Source organism: Lithobates pipiens, unplaced genomic scaffold (assembly GCF_037356315.1).
Source record: "Lithobates pipiens isolate NorthernLeopardFrog02 unplaced genomic scaffold, aLitPip1_a1.2 Scaffold_8, whole genome shotgun sequence".
NCBI classification, from domain to species: Eukaryota; Metazoa; Chordata; class Amphibia; order Anura; family Ranidae; genus Lithobates; species Lithobates pipiens.
In genome coordinates, this window is record NW_027507903.1 from 86,258,819 (window position 1) to 86,285,017 (window position 26,199).

At 39.1% G+C, this 26,199-nt stretch overlaps 1 protein-coding gene across 1 annotated transcript in view; it reads left to right on the top strand.

The window, feature by feature from the left end:
- LIPC (lipase C, hepatic type) overlaps positions 1-23,383 on the top strand; it is a 275,926-nt gene extending 252,543 nt beyond the window's left edge. Inside the window, exons 9-11 of the mRNA XM_077472827.1 lie at positions 8,563-8,683; positions 22,014-22,217; positions 23,105-23,383. Of these exons, the coding sequence (XP_077328953.1) occupies positions 8,563-8,683; positions 22,014-22,217; positions 23,105-23,216 (437 nt within the window). The 3' untranslated portion in view covers positions 23,217-23,383. The remainder of the gene's footprint in view (positions 1-8,562; positions 8,684-22,013; positions 22,218-23,104) is intronic.
- Positions 23,384-26,199: the final 2,816 nt, after the last annotated feature.

The following is a 26,199-nucleotide window of genomic DNA, read 5'->3' on the forward strand; positions in this document are numbered from 1 at the left end:
TTGATGGTATCCATAATAAAAGACTTGCAAAAGTGGAGGTCATACTCTGACATGGTTTGGCAAGGTAAACACGCTTAAAATTAGTGTAAATCCCAGGCTTATTAACATTTTACATACTGTACCCATAAAACTCCCACAGACATTCTTTAAACAAATACGAAGGGTTTTTATGATCTTTGTTTGGGGAGATAAACATCCAAGGTTGGCACACGATATTTTGAGGAGACCAAAATGGGAGGGTGGGGTGGGACTCCCGGATATAGCATTTTATTACAGAGCCATGGCCCTGGTTCGTATAATGAACTGGTGCCATGACTCTGCTAGTAAAATCTGTGTGCCCTTCTTTTATTTTACCGTCTTTTGAAGAGGACATGATCAAGGATCTGGTGTGTTCTCTCAGGTGGGGGGTTAGTGTGGTGTATGTTAATGAAAAGATTTATATAGATATATTGTGCAATGTGTATTTCTATGTTGTATGTCGAAATTTGTCTTAATAAAGAAAAAGTGATTATGAAAAAAAACAAAAGAAAAACAAATCAGAGCACTGCTGCTACAGAATATGTGTGTCTCTGTAAAGAAATATATTAAGTTCTATGTGATGACACAGGAAAGTTCTAACGGGTATATACAATAAAGCAGGACCGTGAGTAATAATGATGTGAAAAATGTAGTTATCCATCGCAAACCATTAGATGTAATTTTTGTGCTAATCTGACTACAGTAAAGTAAAGAGTGATTGTTATAACTGATCCGTTACTTGCCCATCATCATTACTTATTGGTATTGGTGAACAAAAGTAAATTGTTCACTCCTGTAAAAAACTAGAATTTAACAACATCTGCAGCGATAGGAACAAGAATAGTACTTTTGGTCAAAAGAGTGTAATACAATTGCTGATTGTGAAGTAAAGAAATCAGGCATGAGGACTTTTGAATATTCCAGGAATTAAAGCGGAACTTCAGTAATTTTTTCATCTTTCCATCTATTAAATCTTCTGCCCTTGTTGTTTTAACTTTGGATAGTAAAACATTTTTTTTCCTGCCAGTAAATACCTTATAAAGCCCACATCCTGTTTCTTGTCTGGAAAAAGGCCTAGGCTTATGACATCATGCACAGCCCTCTCTCGCTCGCTCACATGAGAGTTTGCCAGGAAGGGAGGGGGTGAGTCATAAGAGGGCCAAGGAGAGTTTCAGAACTGGAGGTGTGCCTCTGAGTCTGTGTAAATCCAGGAAGTGAACAGGGAGCAACTTCAGCTGCCCACAGTTAAAAAGAGAAGTAATTTACCATGACTCTAACTTCTAACCTTTAGCGAACCCTTAAGGCAGCCCTAATAAGGCTCCATGCACACTGGGCTTGAAAAAACTCCAGTTCCTCTGGCTGAAAAAAATGCTCATGTAGAGAATTTTTTGTACAGAGTTTAGGAGAGTTTAGCATTTTTCTGCCAGAAAGCTCCAATCAGAAACGCAAACCAGAAGAGGTTTTTTCCTGTCTCTAAATATTAAGTTTAAAGCAGAACGCCGGGATTTTCAAAAAATTCCCCATTAGTACACCCCCACACACAACACCAAAGAGTTGTCACATTGGTGAAATTTCTTACCGTTTAAGAGATTTGACTGATTTAATTTTCAGGAAGTCAGTTTTGTGATTCAAAAAATGCATCATCTTTTCTGGCAGGGAGTAGGTGTTAGAACGGTGATTACATCATATCCTCTTCTCTCTCTCTAACTGTAATCAGCCTACATTTCCCATGAATCCTTGGGATGGGAGTGAATGTGGGAGGTACACTAGGCTTGTAAATGTGAACTTGTCCACTTCAACATAAATCACACCCCTCATTCTGCAGCCAGCAAGCCATATATAACACACGGTATGATAGGTTACAGCTTTATAAATGCAAACCAGTGCAAGGTGTCAGTGTCCACCAGTGCTCAATGTCAGGGACCACCAGTGCTGAATGTCACAGACCATTAGAGCCATAAGTCGGGGACCACCACCAGAGCAAAATGTCAGGGATGACCAGAGCCAAATATCAGGGACCACCAGAGCCATATGTCGGGGACCACCACCAGTGCCGAATGTCAGGGACCACCAGAGCCAAATGTCAGGGGCCATCAGACCCAAATGTCAGGGACCACCAGAGCCATATGTTGGGGACCACCACCAGTGCCGAATGTCAGGGACCACCAGAGCCGAATGTCAGTGACCATCAGAGCCAAATATCAGGGACCACCAGAGTCAAATATCAGGAACCACCAGAGCCAAATGCCAAGGATCACAAGTGCAGCATGTCTGTACCACCAGTGCAGCTTGTCAGGGACCATCACCAATGCAGAGCAGAGATTAGAAATTGTTTGCTATTTTATAACACCGATCGCTGATGTAGCACCTCCTGGTATTGTGACTGACAGCGCACTGTTCCTATATTGGAGGGAGGCAGGACATCAGCGATCAGTGTTCTGATATACTTTACCTGACACAGCAGGACATCCCCGTTTTGTCATCTAATTGATTGCTAATATTTATCCCTGCTCTGCTTTAAAATATGCCTCTAAATGTCCTAATGTTCATGGACACATAGGATAACATTAAGCTGCTTCTACTGGCAAAACACAAAACTTCTGTAGTAGCAGCACGTTTTAAGTCAGTGTGCATGGAGCCAAGGCTCCATATATAATAGAGTTTTTTTTAAGCTCCTAGAAGCTATTAGCCTTTTTTTTCTGCTCCTAGAAGCTAAATAGTGTTATCCTATGTGTCAGTGCACACTACTTTAGACTATTAGCATTTTTGAGCTTCAGTGTCTAGAAGCAGAAAAAAAATTGCTTTTGTAGAGTTTTTTTTTTTTTTTTTTGCATTTCTCCAGCAGAAAAAACTATGGACGCTCCTAAATGCTCCCTAAGGCTAATGCACACTAGGAGCTACTAAAAAAAAATTATAGAAAAACGCTGGATGAAATTTTGTGACAGCTATTAGTAGCATTTTGGAAGCATTTAGAAGATTTTAGGAGCATTAGCATTTTATTGCTGTTTTTGCAGTACACTAAGAAGAAAAAGCAAGGAAAAAAAATAGCTGTTAGTATCATTTTAGTAGCATTTAGAAGCTGTTAGGAACATTCAGAATATATTTTCTGCTGGGAAAAACACTCCAAGAAACTCTACAAAAATAATTTTTTTTCTGCTCCTAGAAGCTGAAGCTCAAAAAACAGAAAGGGGACATACCAGGAATGAGGACCCTTGGTACAGATTACACATTTTGCTAATAGCCTAAAGTAATGTGCATGAACACATAGGAGAACCCTATTTAGCTTTTAAGAGCAGAACAGCAGAAAAAAATGCTAACAGCTTTTGGGAGCGTAAAAATGCTAGTGTGCATGGAGCCTAAATGCTACTAAAACTTTTTTTAAGCTTTTTCTTCATGTACTGTAAAAACACGAATAAAAGGCTAACGTTCCTAAACGCTACTATAAGCCGGCAAAATGCTATTCTCTGCGTTTTTCATCCATAGTTTTTTTTCTAGTGCTAGTCTTAACACTAGTTGACACTATTGCTAGCTAGTCTTAAAAAATCTATTGTCCTAACTCTTTTTTTAACTGTAGATATGGAAAGTAGTAATTGGTGGAAGCTTTGCCAGGTTTTATTGCTGTTTGTGTCCCCACTGGGGAGAATAAAAATTGAAGGAGTGGGGCTAAAAATGTCATCCAAACAGTCAAACAAGATGGTCACTGTTCAGGTATTCTGAGAGACATGGGAGCTGCAGCTCTCCGAATACAAAAGCCAGCAGGGAAGATTCCTTTATCCATGCTATTTAATATAGATGGAGGAAACTACTCACTTCTCTACTTTAGAAGGTGAGCTGAACAAGGGAAACCTTAAAGGATAAGTTCACCTTAAAAAAAAAAAAAAATTCTAAATGTACATTTTTTTGTAGGTAAAAAAATGGGCATTATTTTTGTAGTAGGAGCCTGTAAAGCATTGCACCAACAGATTGCTGATACCATGCAGGTCTCCTGCACACTGCCAGTGTATCTGTTTGCCCGTACATCCTGTACAGGGAAGCTGATATTCCCTAACCGGAAGACTCAATTAACTATTACAGCACCTTGGTAGCTCATTGAGAATTGCAAGCCGACAGCCACTAAGGATGTCAGGGCTTGTAGTTCTTTCAGACAGACAGTGCTGTGTGTCTGAATGATGCGGCCCCACATTGGTGCGCTGTTTTCAAACAGTGTCAGCTAGTATGGGGAACTTCTCCCCATACTGCTGCCACAGGAAGGGGGGCAGCTGCAGCACTGGGAACATGTAACATGTTCCCAAAGGTGAACTTATCCTTTAATGTGCATGGCTAGCCTTACTTTGTCTGTTTATACTAGTGGCTGATTATTTTTTTTCTGGAACAGGCGATGGAAAGTTCCAAAATGTTTAAGTTGTCACTGGAACAGGATGTGAGGGGAATGAGGACACCTGTTCCAGTGACAACTATATGGCAGACAGTCTTATTTTTGGAAAGATTTCTAATTACTTCCAGGCACACCTTCAGCACTGAAAGTGAAGGGAAAGCTCTACAGTGGGTCTGGAAATGACAGTATGGGGGTTTAACCATTCTAAGCAATCCAAAATAAAATAAAGTGTGTGGGTATAGATACTGTATACTTTAATGTAATGCTTAAATCTGACCTTTAAAAGTTAACCAGCCCACTAACTGGAAACTAAACCATGAACATAAGCCTGGTAATTAGACATGTGCAGACTAGAATATTTCGTTTCGTTTTTTCGTTTTCGTCCGTAAATTTTATTTATTTAGTTACTCCCGAAATTCGTTTTTATTTATTTCGTTTTTCGTGCAAAAATTGCATTCGTCCAAAAATCCACATGAATTACGGTCGAATCTGTCTTGGAAGGCTTATGGTATCTGTCGAATGGATAAAGAAGATTCGATGGAGCTGCTAAACTATATAGCCTATAGGCGGAGCATTCGATTGCCGAAATGTACGATTGCAGTGTCGTATAGTTGCGACGATCCCGTCGAATATTATTATAAACGTGCAACGATCCCGTCGAATATTATTATAAACGTGCAACGATCCCGTCGAATATTATTTTAAACGTGCAACGATCCCGTCGAATATTATTATTATTTTTTTTTTAATTTACTTCCCCCACCCAATTCCAGTATCGTTTCTCTCTGTCGATTCTGTTCTCTCTATGTCGAATATTTACTCTCTGTCGAAGCTTTTCTATATAATAGGACTAATAGAGGTAAACGAAACTTAGGCACATTCGACCACAGGTTCAATAGACATATGGAGTCACGTCAAATCTCCTATTCTATATCGAACGGCCACTTCGAATCTCCTATTCTATATCGAACTGTTGTAACAACGAAAACGAAAAAAAGCATTTATTTATGTCGGATCTTTCGTTTTTCGGAATCTGCACTTTCGTTATCGTTTGTCAAAACGAAAACGAAAATACCTGAAATTCGGACGAAAATGCATTCGGACGAAAACGAATGCACATGTCTACTGGTAACTAACCCTAACACTTAACTATTAATGTTACACTTGCAATCAACCCTTGATACTTAGCCTGAAGGCTAAAACATAAATGGTTAAAAGAAAGCATTTCAACAAAACATAGCACTGTAAACCGTCACTTGATACTCTCTCACCGCTCGTAAAGATTAGTTTGTCTGTGGTGATTTCCGTAAGGAAATCAAATCAGTAGACTAGTTCAGCAAGCCGTGTAGACATGCCGACATGGGTTTCGTCATTCCGTCTTTATCAATAGGCCTATTGATAAAGACAAGGGGAGTGGAATCACGTGGTTCGGTGAAGGTGAATTCTCCATACACCGGACAAATTGTCCATTTACTACTGCTCAAGCAATTCATTTGCATTTGTCTCACTGGGTGTTTCCATTATACTGCTACCTAACGGTGTACAATTGATCATTTGAAAGTGCTGACTTTTTCGAACGGAATATAGATTATGATATATTTTTTGAGTGCACTAAAATTAATCTGAGTATTTTTTTTGCCAAAAATATAGGTTTGATAATTACAGAAATTATGCACATACTGAGTGACAAAAAAATATATAATTACTATTTTATATTCTATAGGTCAGAAAATATGTAAAGTTTTAGGGATTTTGAGTTATTTTTAAAGCCACAAATGTGGATTTTAACATGCAGAAAAAGGTAAAAAGAATACCTTTAAGGTCAAATTTGTAAAACAATGGGAATCTAAAATCGCAAACCTCGGTTCAATGTCTAAAAAACTATTTTTATAATATTTTCTGCAAAATACTTACTTATTGCCATAACTGAAAATAATTCTGCTTCTTTTTACGCACTTTGGTACACATGGATAGAATTTTCAACTTCACCAAAAATGTTTCTTACTTAATTTTAGTTTTCTAATTATTTCCTCCCTGTCGCACACTACCTTTTCTTAACACTCTTTCTTTTCTGACTTCCCTAAACTTCTATTTTTCTTTCTTTTTTCTTTTCATTTCTATCTTTTACCTCTGTGTTCAAAAATCAAATATAGATTGTACTTTTTCCAATTATCCTTCGGTTATTTCAATCCCATATATCCCATTTTATTTTATCCACTAATTTATTTTCTTCTTTTGTTTACTCATGTACTTTATTGATGCTTTAATATATAATGCTAATTCATATTTAAGTTTTTTTTTTTTTTTTTTTAATCTTTTTATTAAGAGATTAGAAACATACAGCACAAGCAGTAGGTACATGACATTTGTTACAAACAAGTCAAAAGATGCAAACCTGATACATCGAAACATAAGCAATAGGAACGTCCTATAGTGGATAGTGGGTAGCCTTTCGGCTATCATATGAGAAGTCTTTGTAGTTCGGTCCAAGCCGCAGTGAGACCGGTTGATTCCTTACAATTGTCTTAAAACATAAACGGTAACTCAATAATATTGCTTAACACAACCTTTTAACTGTCTAGTTGTTGACTATATACTCCCTCTCTCACGGGGCGAGAGCTATGTTAACATCTCACTTCGTAGAACCCCTATACAGGTGGGAGAAGCTATTAGCTGGAGTGTGCCTTGCTGTGTAATTTGAGTGACCAGATAGGAAGAATCTACCAATCACTTATCTGTTTTATATAGAATGCAAGCATTAAAGGGGTTGTAAAGGTAAATGTTTTTTCACCTTAATGCATTCTATGCATTAAGGTGAAAAAACATCTGACACTGCCGGCGCTCCCAGTCCCCCCGTTTTACTTACCTGACCCCTCGAAAATCCCGCGCTCGCCCCCGCCGTCCTCTTCGCCGCTCAGCCTGGCCGCTGATTGGCTGGAGTGGATGGATTGAAAGCAGCGCAGCCATTGGCTCGTGCTGCTGTCAATCACATCCAATGACGCAGCGCGCCGGGGGCCGGGCCTTGTGATACAGCGAGCGGCTATAGCCGCCGGCTGTATCACAGGAGCGCGCCCGCAGGTGCTTCTCACCAATGCGAGGGAGCTCGCATGAACGTGAGAAGCACCTGTGGGAAGAAGCAGAGACAGCCGCCGAGGGACCCCAGAAGAGCAGGTTCGGGGCCACTCTGTGCAAAATGAGTGGCACAGTGGAGGTAAGTATAACATGTTTGTTATTTTAAAAAAATAAAAAATTTGACTTTACAATCCCTTTAACTGTTACGTACCTAAAAGCACGAGAAATGACAACCTGCATCTTTATTCGGGGGGGGGGGGGGAGGCGAAGGGAAAGAATGGGAGGGAAGAAGGGGGGTAAATATGAGTTCGCCTCCTAAGATCAATACGTAGCTTTTTCGTGGAGTAGGGAGCCCTCAAAAGAACCTAGTGTAAGCACCCCTCAGGTCAAACCCTTAGTTATTGAGTAAACTTTTGTATTCTGCAGATGTTTGGAAGTGTATAAGTTTTTATATTCATTATACAAATACAGGTTTGAGCAATATTTTATCTCATATATTTGTTGATATTTATATATTCAATAGTCACAAGACTCTCTTTTTATGCTTATTATTAATATCATATAGTCATATTATATTTGAATTTATTATCCTGTATGCTTACAATCTTAATAAAAGGTTTAATTTAAATCCATGGGTATAAATTTGAATTTGTAACCAAGTCACAAAATAGCATCTTTTGCAAAGCACCATGATAAAATGTTAGCATTATATAAATCAGAATATTACAATCGTGTAGTCTTCTTTTGTATATCATTAAATTTATAACCACTGAGTTGCTAAAAAAAGTTGCATAAATATCAAAAACTTATTTTTCAAGGCAGGTGACAGTTAACAACTGGAGTTTTTCTGAAAAGTTGACATGAACCTAAAATATCTTTGGAGGAGGAATATTTCACAAGAATTCCAAACAGCTGAAAAGACATTGCAAAGGGTCAAACTGTCTTACTCCATCCCTAAGCTGTGTTAATAAAGATGGAGTTCTTAACCTAGAGAATATTAAATAAGCACAACTGATTTCTAATCGCTTACATGCTTTGCTGTACAATACAAATCTTTGCACTTTTCATTAAGAACATTACTCTGCTTACCTCTGCAGTTTATCATTACCAGTTCAGGATCCAAATAACCAACCAAATTGAGGATAAACAGTTGAATCCACAGTTAACAGTTTCCCTGACAGGAACCAAGCAAGAAGTTGACAACATACCTTTAATTATGTAAGTGTTACATGTCTGTGTCATATAGAATTTGTACATAGCTGCATTCTTATTAATTGATTAAAATAATATATAGTGATATACAGAGTATATATATAATGTTGACAAACATGTTTACATTTTTTGGGTAAATATGACATATTGAATAGTTATAGTTATTATAGCAAATGCAGATCTAGGCTTTTGAAAATATATATTTTTTAAATCAGATCATTTTTATTGAAAAAAACAAACAAAAAATCAACTTTTTATCCATCTTACAAAACAAAACGAAACCTACATGTGTGAGGACACATAAGGATCAGTATTTTAAAAATATATTTACCGTTTTTTTTTTTTTATACTCTGCTTAAAAGCTAGTGTTTAGCTGAATGAAGGTAGATTTTATGAATAAGGCTTATGACTGCGAGACCTTTAACCTCCCTGGCGGTATTCCTGAGTCTGGCTCAGGGTGAGATTTAATTACCATAAGCGGTATTCCCAAGCCAGACTCAGGATCGCATCACAGGATCCATGGAGAGGGTTACTTACCTTGTCCCCTAGATCCAGTGATGTCTCCCCGCTGTGATCAGCGAGCCACCGTGTCTCGCTCAATCTGTGACAGTGCCGAGCTCCGTTCCCTGCGAGCATTGCGAAGCGTGGGGACGGAGTTCGGCGCCAAATTCAAAAAGTAAAAAACACAGTATAGATACAGTATACTGTAATCTTACAGATTACAGTACTGTATCAAGTAAATACACATCCCCTTTGTCCTTAGTGGTTTCTCCAGTGTCCTGCATGCAGTTTTATATTATAAATACTGTTCTTTATGCCAGGAAACTGGAGATTGCCCATAACAACCAAAAAATGTCTGTTTACATCCAAAGTGGTTATAAACCAGCTAGAAAACAGCGATAATAAATTTGAATCACTCGCAGAATTGAGCGATAGTAATTTGTGGGGAAATTCGTCATCAACCACTAAAAGTAATGACAGTGACAATTCTGCAACTCAGCATATTTCAGTGTTTTTGATTTGATTACATTGAATAATTTTTAATATTATTTGTTATAATTATTTATAGTTATTTATTTTTATATATATATATATATATATATATATATATATATATATATATATATATATATATATATATATATATATAATTTCTATCATACCCGGGATGTCTACTAGGCTCTTGTTTGGACGGATTTAAGTGAATTATTTCTAAGAATTATAGGCCTACAATATAAAACACCAAATTTCCATGCAAAATTAATATTAAATAATCATACCGCCAGGGAGGTTAATTACCAGTTTTTGTTTTTTTCAATTATAAACAGCTCCTGTTATTACATATTACATCCTAAAGTGCTATCAGCGTACCCAAAACAAAATTTGTATATAAAGGTTTTATTTAAAGTGCTTAAACAAAGATGCACATATAAACATATGAAATGCTTCATCAAAACCCATGTGCAATGTACGCATATGCTACAGACCTTCAATATTGTGTTGTGTCTTTAGGACTCCTTCGCAAAAGTGCTTAGCACAAAATTCATAGACTTAACCTCTGCGTACAAGTGTCACTGTGGCCAGCAGGGGTCGCTCTGGCACCGGTGTATTGAGGCAGCGGCAATCCGGGGTCCATGATGTCATGCTATGTTCCCTCCAGTAAGCCTGTCCCAAGTTCCAGGTCCTCTGTCCACAGAGCCAGCTGTCCTCTCCCTGTTGTCCTATCACTGCATTGTCCTAGCACTCCTATTGTCGCATTTTGAATGACAATTGCACGGTCGTGCAACATGATACCCATAAGAAATTTTTATAATTTTTTTCACACAGATAGAGCCATCTTTTGGTGGTATTTAATCACCACTTGGTTGCTAAATAATTGAAAAAAGACAGAAAATCTTCTTTGTTTCTGTTATAAAATTTTGCAAATAAATAATCTACCTTCTTAACACTGTACTACCCTGGGGAAGTGATCGGGAATTTTTTTATTTATTTTTTTTGTACACATTACGATTGCTTATACCAGTGAATTTCACTGTTAAAAGCAACCATTTTTATTAAATTAAATTAATTCTTTCAGCAGTGTGTACTATTGTGTTTAGCTGTGATTGGCCACAGCTAATTACATGATACAGATGGGCTGTGTCTGGCCCTGTCTGTACCATGTGATCACTGTGACCAATCACAGAGATCAACAGAATAGATGGCATGCATGAAAGCCAATGTGTACAATTGTCATGTGATCTGCTGTGATTGATCACAGCGATCACATGGTACCGGCAGGTACACTGATCAGTCATCCTCTGTGTCCTGCACAGCAGGTGACAGATTGAGCCACATTGCAGCCAGTGGGGCATGCGCCAGGTACAATGCAGGAGGATCTCATATGCCCTGCCAGCCCCATAGGCAAATGACAGCCGGGCAGGTACCTTGTGATCGCTGTGATCAATCACAGCAGATCCAGGCATGTACTGGCCATCGGGACTACAGGGAGTTTCCTGGTGGGCCAATGGCTCAGTGGGCGCAGTCCTGGATACATTCCTCACTGACAGTGAGTGATCGCGATTTCACTCCTGTCACAAGGAGTACCTGCTGACACTTTCTGGAGTAAGGATTGGGCTTTCTCCTCCCTCCAGCCTGCAGGGGAAGACACCCGGCAGACTTTCCTTCCTCTCGCCCCTTATCATTTATCACATGACTGGAGAGAGCAAGAGAAGCTGCCTTCAGAACTGTGAGTACACCTGGGAGGGGGAGGAGAGGGGGGACTATCTGATGTAAGGGGGTGCTGATGGGGGACACTCTGATGTAAGGGGGTGCCAATGGGGGAGACTCTCATATAAAGGGGGAGTGCTGATAGGGACATTCTGATGTAAAGGGGGTGCTGATGGGGACACTCTGATGTAAGGGGGTGCTGTTAGGGACACTCTGATGTAAGGGGATGCTGATGGGGACACTGATGTGAAGGGGGACGCTGTTGGGGACACTCTGATGTGAAGGGGGGTGCTGATGGGGACACTCAAAATGAAAGTGGGCACGTCTGGATGAATTCCCAGTCAAGCCCTGAGCAGATCATATCATAATTGTACACAATGGATGACTTTCATTTATCTTTTGATTATGATTGTGATGATCTCTGTGATTGGTCACAGTGATTACATGGCACAGACAGGGCCAGTCACAACCCATCTGTACCATGTGATTAGCTGTGGCCAATCACAGCTAACTGGTTAAACTAATTTTGAATTTTGATTTGAGTATGCTCACAGCACTTTATATATAATCAAATAACCTGAACGTGATTTATAATTGCAAAAATTTTTTGTTTAAAACGTATAAGTTGCATGCCTGACAAATCAGCTGGTGTTTTGGATTTTTTGCACTTTTTTTGTATATGCTTATTTCTGGTATTTGATTGTGAAGACTTTTTTGAAAATCACTAGGCATAGACTCTTTTGAAAGCAGTTCAGCACAGGGAATTTGTTCTAAATACATTTTAGTTTAATTACAGGGGAAAAAAATACTGCCCTGCTTATCGTTAAGAAACACAGAATGCTCTGCAAAACAAGTTCTATGGAGGCACCCAGCATTAAAGAACTTTTGTAAAATGAACATTTTAAATAAATAGCAAGAAAAATCTAAAACCGCAATTTTAAAACCTATAAAAAAGAAAAAAAAAATTACATTACATTTCCCCAAAACATTCTAATTTCCCTGGAAGTTGGCAAGAGAAAGAAAAAGAGAGATACTGTAGTAGAAACATCAGTATGGATTAAGCATTTTCTCTGTTACTTTGTTTCTCCTCTGTGTGCGTATTTTGATTGTTTGGAACCTCTGCTACTGTTGTGCAGTTAACACCACTGTTACTGATACAGATTACTTTGGTAGCTTTCAACCTTTTATCCATGTTTGAGGGCCCTATGAACATGTCTCATTGACTTATCCTCTGCCTTATGTTATGACTGCCAACTCTTCCCACTTTAGTGATACCTCCAAGGAAGCCTATCATATCGTTTTTGAGCCTATTATCTTATAAGTTGATCTATTGCTTCACAGACCATGTTTAGTTAACTATCAATACCGTTTCGATGTAATACTTTTGACTACTCAATATATGGGTACACAACACATGTACAATCAGAAATCATTAAAGGGTTAAATGAAAGTCATCCATTGTGTACAATTATTATGTGATCTGCTAAGGGCTGGACTGGGACTTCATCCAGACCGGCCCATTTAAATTTTTAGTGTTTCCAAAAGCATCCCGCTTCACACCAGAGTCTCTCCATCATCACCACCCTCACATCAGAGTGTCTCCATTCTGGCCACCTTCACATCAGTGTGCCCCCATCAGTACCCCCTTCACATCAGAGTGCCCCCATCAGCACCCCCCTTCACATCAGAGATGGAAATAGAAGAGAAAGCCTAAAAAGGGAAATAAATGCAACCATTGCATCTAAGAATTGGCAAGCTGCAATGAGACTAATACTGCTTTAAGTACTCTCTTTAAGGGGGTGAAGTTCCCTATTTTGAGCCTAAAACACATCAGGGACCACTACAGTGATCACAAATACATATTTTTCAGTGTACTGTTCTCCTCCAATTACCAGTGGCAATGCAACAACAAAGACCTTTCGCTAGTTCCTCCAAATGGGCAGCGGTTAAGAGTCTGGCTTCTTATGATGTTATCATTATCTACCCTGCTGATAATGGAGAAGCAATTTTCATTTTGACAAGTCATCTTATTAAATGGAATTATTTTACCAACTTGCTGATGACCACACACACACTGTCTACTATCAATGCTACTATCATTAAATAAATATCTATTGATATTGTCCTGTTAAATGACCTTTAAAAATAATTTCTAAAGATTACATGAAATATTTGACCCTTGAATTTCAATCATCTTTAGGTTTAAAATTCACAAGGATTACAGGAGACCACCTGGTCATCCAATTATCTCTGCTCAGGGGATATTATTGCAACCTTTAGCAATGAGTGTTACTTAATTTCTCCAAACCTCTGTCTCGCAAATGCCATCATTTTTTAAGGATTCCAATATGATATTACAGAGATTTCAAGAGCTAGGTCCTGTCCCCTCAAGCTACATACTTTCAACTGTAGATGCAAGAGTCTGTATTCAGTAATACCAAACTCTGAAGCTCTACTTGCTATTTGGCATGTTTTCGAGACATACCTCCATACAATCCCTCCTATCAATTTTTTGTTGGATTTTTTTGCATCTGAAATGGACCCTGAATGATTTTAAATTTGAACTGAGGAGATCTTCCCTTGCTAATAAGCATTCCACTCACCCAAAAGCTTGGAGTGACGCACCATAACACTTTTGAAGAATCAATAACGTCATACACTATTATTATTAAAATAAAAACAAGTTGGTTAGTAATATTCAGTTCCTGCTAGAAAAAAAACCAACAACATATCTGAACCCGCTTGACTCTCATCAAATTACATCTCCCTGTCCCCGCTGCCACAATGTAAGCAAAGGGGTGGGTCACTCAGATGACATCACTGACCATAAATGGACATTTCCATATTTAGTCCTTGACATCATGGGGATCACAGTGATGATTCTGGTATGGATTTTAAGGAGGAATCCCATGCAAAAAGCTAGAACAAACAATATATATATATATATCCATACCAGTCTTATCTGAGCATGCAGCTCAGCTTGCCAGGAAAGGGGGCTCATGTCTAAAATCCTTACCAGACCTTAATCCAAGCATGCACCCTGGCTGCCTAGGGTAGTGGAGAGAAAAGCTGTATGCAGTGTGTAATTATTAAAATATAAAGTGCCATTTTTATAATGCGGCTAGCTCCAGATGCCGTCTATAGTGTTCTTAAAATATTATTTCCTTTTCCTGTGAAATTTGCATAATTTAATGTGGATTTCTGGATTTAAAAAATGCATGTTGTGTGTCATTTTTCTAACTGCTGCAATGTTATTTTTTGAGGATTAAAAGCTACATGCTGTTTCATTTTCAAAATGCAGCCTAATCCTGCTGCTTTAACCACCTCAATACCAGGCACGTACACCCCCTTCCTGCCCAAGCCATCACTCCTGGGTTTTTTATTTTTTACAAAAAAAAAAAAGACCAAAAATTTAAAAAAATATAATTTTTTCTTAGTTTTTGTCAGTGTTTGGAAATAAGTAATGTTTCTCCTTCACTGATAGGTGCTGATGAGGTGGCACTGATGAGCAGGCACGAAAGCCAAAATAGAGGGCATAAATGTATCAAGCTTAATAGTTAACAAATCAGTGCTAGTAAAAAGTCCCCATAAACATAAAATTGCCATGTTAATTTTTGTATAAAGGAAATAAATTATTATTGCATCCAAACTGTCCCTCTGTAAAATGCCCATAAAAAAGGTGGCAGTAGAAACTTGAGCTGATGGGAGAAATAATGGATGACCAAACTAATGGAAGGGGAGTGGTACGGAACATGCACAATGCATGACATACATACACGCATAATGTACGTGTGATGTGACAAGGTCATCGTTTCTCCACATGCTGACATAGAATGAAGTTAATGGTGGTCATTCAGGGGCCATTTTACTGCACCAAGCATATCATACACATGGTACTCTCCCAACGAAGCCATAATGTAGGCAAAAGTTAAGTAGCGCCCAAGAGCACTTTGATTTATTAGCAGAACCGGCATATTTATATGGAAAGAAGCAGAATAAGTAAGTTAATAGAGAGATAGCACAGAAAGACAAAATTAACAGCAATGGAGAAAAGGAAAATATATAAAGACAGATTTGTAGATATGGGAGAATCAAGAACATAAAATGGTAATACAGAGAAAGAAAAAATAGAGAAAAAATAAAATTATGAGGAAGATCAGGTAAGTAAGACCATTGGATAGGAGATGATGAGAGATACATTTAAGAAGTTATTTAGCTCCGAGTCACAGTGTAGTGTGACAGAGCATCTCTCCAGAAGAAGAGGTTATAATTTCAGATCAGATGAAGAAGTGAGGTAGAGCATTTCTCTAAAGAACGAACAATAAAAATATGTATGGCTGCTAGTTCCTGAATGATATACTTTTTCGAGTATTTTTTTAAGAGTTTAAGAAAACCAACACTTTAAATAAAAGATACTTTTTAACCAGTTCAGCCCTGGAAGGTTTTACCCCCTTAAAGCGGAGTTCCACCCGAATTACCACTCCTATGCCCTTAGGATTGTATTGTGGTCTAATTGCAGGATATCCCCCTTACCTTGCTTCTGGCATCTTCTGTGTTTCTTTCTTTTTCAATTTCCTGGTCCTGGAGTCTCCGGATATGGGCGGGGCCTCAGCGGCAGGTCTGCGCTTCCTGTTGGCCGCACTGTCTCCTGGGATTGTTTTTTCAATTTCCCAGGAGTCTGTGCGGCGCCCTCAGTTGTTGTCAGCGCTCGATTTGTTTCATCTGCGCATGCGCGAGATCTGCGATTGAACGGGCGCTGCATGCTGGGACATCAGCAGCACAATGTCCCGGAAGAGAATGCCTGTGGGCTTCACATGCCCACAGGCAAGATGGAAAACGTCAGGAGACATTTTTATAAAGTCTTTTCAATACGAAAAACGGCAGCAGGACACTTAGAAAAAAGCAAAAGTAAGTTAAACAATTATAAAACGTACTCCTTGGCATTTCCCCCCCCCCCCCAAAAAAAAAAAACCGGCGGTGGAACCCCGCTTTAATAACCAGGCCATTTTCTTGTGATACGGCACTGCGTTACTTTGGGTACAAAGTGCACACACAACCGTGCTATTGTCAAACAAAATGTATGTATTTTTTTCCCCACAAATAAAGCTTGCTGTTGGTGGTATTTGATCACCTCTGCGGTTTTTTTATTTTTTGCACTATAAACAAAGAAAAGAATGACAATTTTGAAAAAAAAATTTTTTTTTTAAATTTTGCTATAAAACATATGCAAAAAAATTGCAAATAATCTAATGTGTTCATCAATTTAGGCAAATATGTACTCTGCTACATATTTTTGGTAAAAAAAAAATCCCAATAAGCGTATATTGATTGGTTTGCGCAAAAGTTATAGCGTCTACAAAATAGGGGATATATTTATGGCATATTTATTAATTTTACTTGTAATGGCGGTGATCAGTGATTTTTAGCGGGACAGACATTGTGGTGGACAGATCAGACACCTAGCTGACACTTTGAACATTTTTTTGGGAACCAGTGACATTATTACAGTAATCAGCGCTAAAAATATGCACTGACACTGTATAAATGACACTGGCAGGGAAGGGGTTAACATCAGTAAAGATGAGCCGAACACCCCCCGGTTCGGTTTGCACCAGAACTTGCGAACAGGCAACAAATTCGGGCGAACATACAAACACCGTTAAAGTCTATGGGACACGAACATGAAAAATCAAAAGTGCTCAATTTAAAGGCTTATTAGCAAGTTATTGTCATAAAAGGGGACCCGGGTTCTGCCCCAGGGGACATGTATCAATGCAAAAAAAAGTTTTAAAAGCTGAAGTTTTTTGGGAGCAGCGATTTTAATAATGCTTAAAGTGAAACAATAAAAATTAAATATTCCTTTAAATATGGTGCCTGGAGGGTGTCTATAGTTTGCTTGTAAAGTGGTGCAGTTTTCCTGTGTTTAGAACAGTACCACAACAAAAGTAATTTAAAACTGATCGCAGCTGTAATGAATTGTCGGGTCTCAGCAATATAGATATAACTCATTGAAAAAAAAAAAAAAAAAAACACTATGGGTCCCCCCCAGTCCATAACCAGGCCCTTCAGATCTGGTATGGATATTAAGGGGAACCCTGTGGCAAAATAAAAAAAAATGGCATAGGGGTCCCCCCAAAATCCATACCAGACCCCTATCCGAGCAGGCAACTTGGCACGCCCCCCCTCCTGAACCATACTAGGCCACATTCCCTCAACATGGGGGGGATGCTTTGGAGTCACCCCCAAGGCAACTTGTCCCCATGTTTATGGGGAGAAGGGCCTCATCCCCACAACCCTTGCCTGGTGGTTGTGGGGGTCTGCAGGTGAGGGGCTCACAAGGGGACCCCCAGATCCTGGCCTCCCTGTGTGAATTGGTAACGGGTACATTGTACCCCTACCATTTCAGTGTCAAAACTAGTAAAAAAGACAGGAGACACTTTGGGACAAGTCTTTTATTAAAAAAGAAAAAAATGAAAATGTCCCACGATGTAGATCCATCTCACGCCACTGGACGGACCAAAAAAAAAGCCGCAACAGCTCCGCCTCCATCAGAGGCTCCCGCCGAGTGACGCTTCTTCTCATTGACAGCTGTTATATAGCTGAGGGCGGGGCCACCCGGTGAGTAAGGTGACTTCACCCCCCTTTGGTGCCATGTGACGTCAAGGAAGGCAGGGTCACTCGTTTATGTCACAGAGTACCAATTCACATAGGTGGAGGCCAGGATCTGGGGGTCCCCTTGTTAAAGGGGGCTTCCAGATTCCAATAATCCCCTCACCCGCAGACCCCCACAACCACCAGGGCAAGGGTTGTGGGGATGAGGCCCTTCTCCTCATCAACATGGGGACAAGGTGCTTTGGGGGTGACTCCAAAGCATCCCCCCATGTTGAGGACATGTGGCCTGGTATGGTTCAGGAGGGGGGGTGCTCTCTAGCCCCTCCTTTTCATGCGGCCTGCCAGGTTACATACCCAGATAAGGGTCTGGTATGGATTTTGGGGGGACCCCTATGCCATTTTTAAAAACAATTGGCACAAGGTTCCCCTTAATATCCATACCAGACCTGAAGGGCCTGGTATGGATTTTGGGGGGACCTCCATGCAATTTTTGAAAATTTTTGGTTCGGGGTTCCCCTTAATATTCCTACCAGACCCAAAGAGCCTGGTAAGGGACTGGAGGGATAACCCATGCTGTTTTTTTTTCAATGAGTTTTATCTATATTGCCGAGACCCGACAATTCATTCCCGCCACAATCAGTTTAAATGACTTTTTCCTTTAGAAATGTTATATTGCTGTGGTATTGTTCTAAACACGGGGAAACAGCACCACTTTACAGGAATACTATAGACACCCCCCCCCCCCCCCCAGGCATGATATTTAAAGGAATATTTAATTTTTATTGTTTCACTTTAACCTGTCTGGAGGTACGATCATTTCAGATTTTAGGTGCTGAAAGCGGTACCATTATTTTGCATGGAAATTTGTCATTTTATATCATAGGCCTGTAATTCTTAGGAATAACTCACTTAAATCTGTCCAAACCAGAGTCTAGTAGACATCTCGGGTATAATAAAGTTTGAAACACAAAATCATAAATGATAACAAATACTTTTTATTCAATACATTTTAGTAAATAATATAATCAAAAACACTGACTTTTTTTTTGGCCAAACAAGGGTGCAGTAGTCATATTGCTTCAGTAAACGTCCCAGGTATGGAAAATTTTAAAAAGTGGTACAGCACAAGGTCCGATGTCAGTGTCAGGACAGTAGAACCTGGTTTATTTTCTGCTTTTCCTTCCAGTGTCGTCACGCTTAGAGCAGCAAACCACACACATCCTTGTGGGTGCTGCCTTCTTTTCTTTTAGTAGATGACCAGTCAGGCGTTCCGGGATCACAACTCCAGCAGCACGACGTCCAGATCTTACTGTCATTGGTGTTTGGTGCTTGAAAAATATAAGTTCGGCAACTTTCCAAAGTCCGCATGAACTACAGGCTTGTCACTTTTTTTTAGAAGAAGAATAAAAGAATTCCACAGGCACTGTTCAAGAAGATGCCTGAAGATTTTTTTGTCATTTTTTTTGTTGCTTTCTCATGGCTGGATAAAAAGTCATGGCCTGGTCAGCTCTGTCAACACCTCCCATGGTGTTGTTGTAGTCCATCACAACTTGTGGTTTCATTATATCTTTTTCACCTTTTGTGTGTACCATGACAGAGGTGTTGTGAATAGTACTCATTAGGCACACATCTTTTTTTTGTTGTGCCATCTCAGTGTCATCATTTTGCCTTTCTGCCAGGCAACTATTATTCCTGCCTTGAGCTTTTTATTGCCAAAGGTTGGCAGCATGTAACGCCAGTTATCTCTAAGGGTCCTATATGCATCCGTCTTGTGCTGTAGAAGGAACTCGATTCTGGAGAAGTGTAAAAATGATCCGTGGTTACAAAGTAGCCCTGATTCAGCAATGGCTCAATCAAAGTAAGAATGGAAGCGGTTGCAATTCCATAATTACTGAATCTTTCATTGAATTTGGTTCCTTTCCCGGTGTAAAAGATTGAATTCCATATGTAACCAGTGCTGGATTCAGAGCATGAATGATTTTATGCCAAATCATGCTCTCTTAGACGCGATATACTGTAAACAGCCGAGTCTTCCTTTGTAGGCCATTAGACTTTTGTCAATACTTACGTCTCTTATCTGGTAAATACCCTGTTTCCCCAAAAATAAGACCTGGCTTATATTGCAGCCATCACCGACAATCATGCTAGGTGTTCTGGAAATTTTTCTGAATTTGATATACCTCCCAAAACTTTTTCAGTTTTGGTGCTGGATGAGAAGTCTAATCAAATTCTTCATTATTTTGAAAGTGCAAATATTTCATTACCAGAGAAAATTTGTACTCCGACATGACGGTGCCAAAATAGGAGTGGCTAGTAATTTGTTGGTTGTCCAATACCACTTCTGCAGGGGTTTCCGCACTACTCCCTGAAGAGTTATGAGGCCCAGAAGCTTCCAGATGTCCTCTTTGGTCACTGGTTCCCAATTTCTGCTCCTTGCAAACCTATGATGCGTAGCAGCTTGTTGCTCTTGGTACCGATTTGTCTCCGTAACAATTTTTTCTATAACCTCATTGGTCAAAAAGAGTTGGAGGTATGCCAATAGGTTGTCATCTTCCACATCCACTTTGATATCAGGTGCTCCCATAAATGGGAATCTTGGGGGCGCTGCGAGCTCTGTACCGCAGTCAATCGAGCACCAAGTCCGCACATCACTGGGCACAGTTGCAGGATCATCGCTGAAATCGCTTTCCGTGCATGATGACAAACTTCCCAATGAATCACTATCACTCAATTCTGCAAGCGATTCTGTATCGCTGTCTTCCAGCAGGTCACATGCCGCTTTTGAGGTAGAGGCGTGCTTTTTTGATGACATAGTCCCTCTGCAGTTTCCAGACAGAAAGTACAGTAAAACTGCAGGCAAAGGGCACTGGATACAGCACTGGGGGGGGGGGGGGCAAACTAAGGTCAATTTTATTTTATTTAGTAAAGTAATCCAATAGAATTACAATGTATCTGTGTGTTTGTGTTTTATACTGTTTGAATTTGCTGCTGGTTCCACCTCCCTGCGTCACGGCGCTTGCAGGGAACGGAAGCCAGGGCACAGAGTGCATCGGGCATAAGATCCGGCCACCATACACAGCCGGAGCACATCGCGGGATCCCGAGGACAAAGTAGGTAACCTCTTCCAGGATCCACCCCGGACCACACTCGGGAATACTGCCAGTGGGGTTAAGAATTATTAAAATCACTGCTCCTGAAAAAACGGCTGTTTTTAAAACTTTTTTTGCATTGATACATGACCCAGGTCCCCAAACATTTTTTATGACAATAACTTGCATATAAGCCTTTAAAATGAGCACTTTTGGCTTTTTATGTTCGTGTCCCATAGACTTTAACGGGGTTCCGCAGCTTTCGAATTTGCCGCAAACACTGCATAATGTTCGTTGTTTCGCCGAACCAAAGATCGGCCCCAACTTATGCTCGGGCCGAACTGTTTTGCCATCCCTAAACATCAGTAGTGATTAAAGGGTTAAATATATTCCCCAATTGTGCTTTCTTACTGTGGGGGGATGGGCTCAATGCATTGACACTGTGACCCGTTTTCTCGATTAGCAGAAACACTAGATCAGTATTCATGCCTGACAGCATGGCCGACCGCAGTTCTGTCTCTGTGGGGAGAGATTGCGGGGGGGGATCGGCAGACATTGTGTCTGCTGGCCCCGCTGATTGTCTCCCCCTTTGGCCAATCGGCATGCGCCATCGTGACTCCAGCGACGCGCGCTTGCCCCCAACGGCTATTGACAAAATCACGTACATGTATGTGATTTTGCGCAATAGAGCCGCCTTGCTGCAGTATATGTATGGCAGGGGGTCGGGAAGTGGCTAATGTTGAAATGGGTTAGGCACGCAAAGTAGGGAATCGTATGACTTTTGCAATGGTGAAACATGATCATTCCCATAACAGGACACTTTTTTCTACAATATAAAATAAGGGCTGTGTGTGTATGCATCATATCTTACATTGTTCTAGAAAACGTTGAATTGATGCAACTGAATCATATCATTTATTTTTCAGAAACGAAGGTATAAAAAAAAGCAGAACCTACTCTTTCCTCATTACACTAGATGATGACATTGGAGACATGATGATGATCAGATTAAAGTGGGATGGTATTAACAATATAAAGAATTTGTGGTACACTATTCAGACAAAGATAGTCGATCTCCCAGGACTCATAGTGAAGAAAATACGGGTAACAGCAGGAGACACCCAGGAAAGGTTGGTTAACTGTATTAGGCCAACATTGGTGTGATACACATAGAAATTTACTATCAACAAAATATAGCCACAGAGCGATATACAGTATAAATATACTGTGGTATTTTTTATTTGACATATATATATATATATATATATATATATATATGAGAGAATTGCAGGTCCTATCATCTCGGTTCCCAGATGCAAAAATATATTATATACACACACAAGCAATATAAAGTTAGTCATTTACTGTATATATATAAAAAAAAAAAGCTTTCAAAATTTGACTGGGTATATTTTGTGACTAACCTACAAATGGATTCAAGGTGGTTAAAAAATTTGCTCTGAAATTTGAGTTTGTGAATTAATCTTGAGAATGAAACCAAGAACGGCAATAATGATTATAAAATGTAGCGCTTTGAAGTGAGAAAATCTTTGGATGATCAGTCTCTTGAAAAATCTCTCGTTCACCCTTCCTTCACATGAACACTCCATGTTGGTTTATTTGTCTCGATCTAGCAAGCCAAGCCTATACCTGAGATGTGATTGTGGCATATGGAATCTGATCTTAAATTCAGCAGACTTAGATTTAGGAGAGTTTGTTTTACGATACACCAAATACCATACCATACCATACCAAGCGAAGAGTATTTCCTGAGGTTCTGCTCTTCCTGATGATCCCTAGTCAGACAAATTCATAAATTATGGACAGTTTTATCAATTTTATGTTTGCAGATGTGAAGATCAGCAAAAAATAAATAAATCACATTTACACCTTTTAATGTTGTAAATCACTAAAAGATTCAGTCCTCAAGACAAATGATAAGTGTCAATGTTAGCCAACATATTTCTCATAAAATAAAGGTGCTTGAGTGTCTTACAAACTCTAATTTCCTTCTCAGAGTTACATTTTGCTCAGAAAACATTGAAAACTTCAAACTACTTCCAGATCAAGTAAAGACCTATGTGAGATGCGCAAATAAACCGAAGAGGAAAAAATCCCAAAAGTTGTAGGCAGAAAAATGCAGCATGAGACAACAGGAAAAAAAAATCAATTAAAGATTCTTCTGTGCTGGCCTGAAAACATACATTTTATTGATTTTCTTTCTCCATCAAAATAACAGATACCATTGCTCACTTTTTTTGTGTAATATAAATAAACTACCTTTTGAGTAGCAGAATTGCTGTTATTATTTGCACATTTTACACACTATTGTATGGACATGTCATGCTTTACTGCATTTACTTTGCTATAAATATCTACAGCAATATACAGTGATGTTAAAAAGTAGAAATCATAGTTGACTAGATAAAAGTAAGTTGTTCGGGCTTTAAAGCAGCAAATCAACCTGAAATCATGGCATTTCCACCACCATGCTTCACAGTTACTATTAGGTTCTTCTCATGTGGTACTTGAAATACCGTCTTCTATTTGTGCCAACCATGTCTACTGTTACTATGGCCAAACAAATCTATCTTTGATTCATCAGTCCACAGCACACTGTTCCAGAAGCCCTGGTCTATATGGGCTTGTCTCTATGTTCAATGACAAACAGTAGTCTTGCTCTAATGTTTTATGGACAGAAAAGGCCTTTTACTTTTTTTTTTATGGCTGCACATGCACTTTGACACCAATAACTCATTTAAAGGTATATTTAATAGATAAAAAAAAGCAAATAGGTTTGTTGACAGGGTTTACATGCCCTTGTAAAAAATGTGTGCTATCCTTTGCAGTTACTGAAGAAATATTCCACCTAAGTGGGCAGGCCACATCACCATGGACACCCTAAGTTCCTGGTTCAGGAAAAAAGTGACAGACCGAGTTGACACTATAGTACAGGAGGGCAATGGAGAAGCATGAATGCAAAAGGGTAGCCAACACTAAGAGAACATACCGCAGCAGTATGGGCACAAAGGCCTAAAGGGCACCCACCAGAAGACTCACAACAGCTCTTTAAGTCTCACACCATAACCCAAGCACAGGGGAATTCTAGCAAAAGAGAGGATTTACCTCTGGCTACGGCTACAATTTGTTTTTATTTCCATTGTTAACTATTATTTAAACTTTTTTCATTGTTATTCATTTTGTTAGTTATTTTTTAAGAAAAAATAACCTTCAACTGTGCAATGATTTGTACTAGAATATTAAGTAGCAATAGTGACATTTTTAAACAAATTATAGAATATAATTTACACTCATCTACAGTAGCTTTTAATTTACACTGATCAAAACAGAAAAAGGGTGTTTAGTTTTAATTTTTTTGTCTATGAATTGCATAAAAAATAAAATTCTTTTGTAAGGCAATATCACCAAAATAAATCTGTTTGCCCAATGCCATAGTAGATATGTTAAAATTATAATCTATAGCAGGGGTCTTAAACTGGTGGCCCTCCAGCTGTTGAGAAACTACAAGTCCCATGAGGCATTGTAAGGCTGACAGTTACAAGCATGACTCCCTCTGGCAGAGGCATGATGGGACTTGTAGTTCAGCAACAGCTGGAGGGCCACCAGTTTAAGACCCCTGATCTATAGGAATAGTAGAGGTGCGAAAACTGAACTGGTTAAAGATTGCATCATTTGCAAACATTTAATATGTATGACGCACCATAACATCATTACATAATAGAGTGGAAGAAGAAAACATTAGGAATTGTTTTACAACACCTATACTACTCTTCTGTGTTTTAGTGTACCTTATCTGCATATTTTATCAACTGATAATTCACAAAAGATAACACATTTTTAAATTATAAATAACACCTGAATTTTTTTTGACTTTAATATGTTTGGTGATAATTTTAAGGTAAAAGTCAATGCACCAACATTTTACACTGTATATGCCGTGTTTCCGGAGATAACACTGTCCGGTGTTATATAGAGTGGTGAGACGTGAAGCGATTGTGGTGTTAAGTGAATTTGATAAAGTAAAGCAATTTGCCTTTTAGAACTACCAAGCTATACTGAGGAAAATAAGAAGATATGAAGGGTAGTGACAGTATCTACAAAACTATTTCTTCCGAACACCCCTTTGGGTAAATACAGCGATTATTAAAAACAGTTTGACCATGAAAAGAATCAGTCCATCACTTGTACAGTGTGAGGAGATAATGCGTGGCCCTTCAACACACAGAACACAGGCAGAAAAAAATTATTCCAGAAGTTTTATGTAAACATCAATCCAATTTGATTGTACAATCTCTTTAGATCTACCATGAACTAGACATTGTAAGGACCTGCTTGATTTGATGCTAATTGAATGGATTGTTTAGGTTAATACTCATGCTGATCTAGTGGAAAGTGGGCTAAACGTATTAAGAGCACCACATCCCAAGTTTTTTTAAAGAATAAAGGAAAAAAGTAGACTTTTAACCACTTCAGCCCCGGAAGGATTTACCCCTTTCCTGACCAAGCCCTTTTTTGCGATACGGCACTGCGTTGTTTTAACTGACAATTGTGTGGTCATGCGACATTGTACCCCCACAAAATTTACATCTTTTTTTCCCACAAATAGAGCTTTTTTTTGGTGGTTTTTGATCACCTCTGTGGTTTTTAAATTTTTTGCGCTGTAAACAAAAAAGAGCGAACATTTTGAAAAAAAAGCAATATTTTTTACTTTTTGCCTCAGTCTAGGCTGAAATGTACTCTACATAGTTTTGGTAAAAATATAAATAGCTAAATCGCAATAAGCATATATTGATTGGTTTGAGCAAAAGTTATTGCGTCTACAAAATAGGGGATATATTTACGGCATTTTTATTATTAGTAATGGCGGTGATCTGCGATTTTTATCGTGACTGACATTGCAGTGGACAGATTGGATGCTTTTGACACTATTTTGGGACCATTGGCATTTATACAGGAATCAGTGCTATAAAAATGCACTGATTACTGTGTAAATGTCACTGGCAGGGAAGGGGATAAACACTAGGGGGCGATAAAGGGGTTAAGTGTGTTCCCCAGGCATGTTCTAACTAGGGGGGTGGACTCACGAGAACA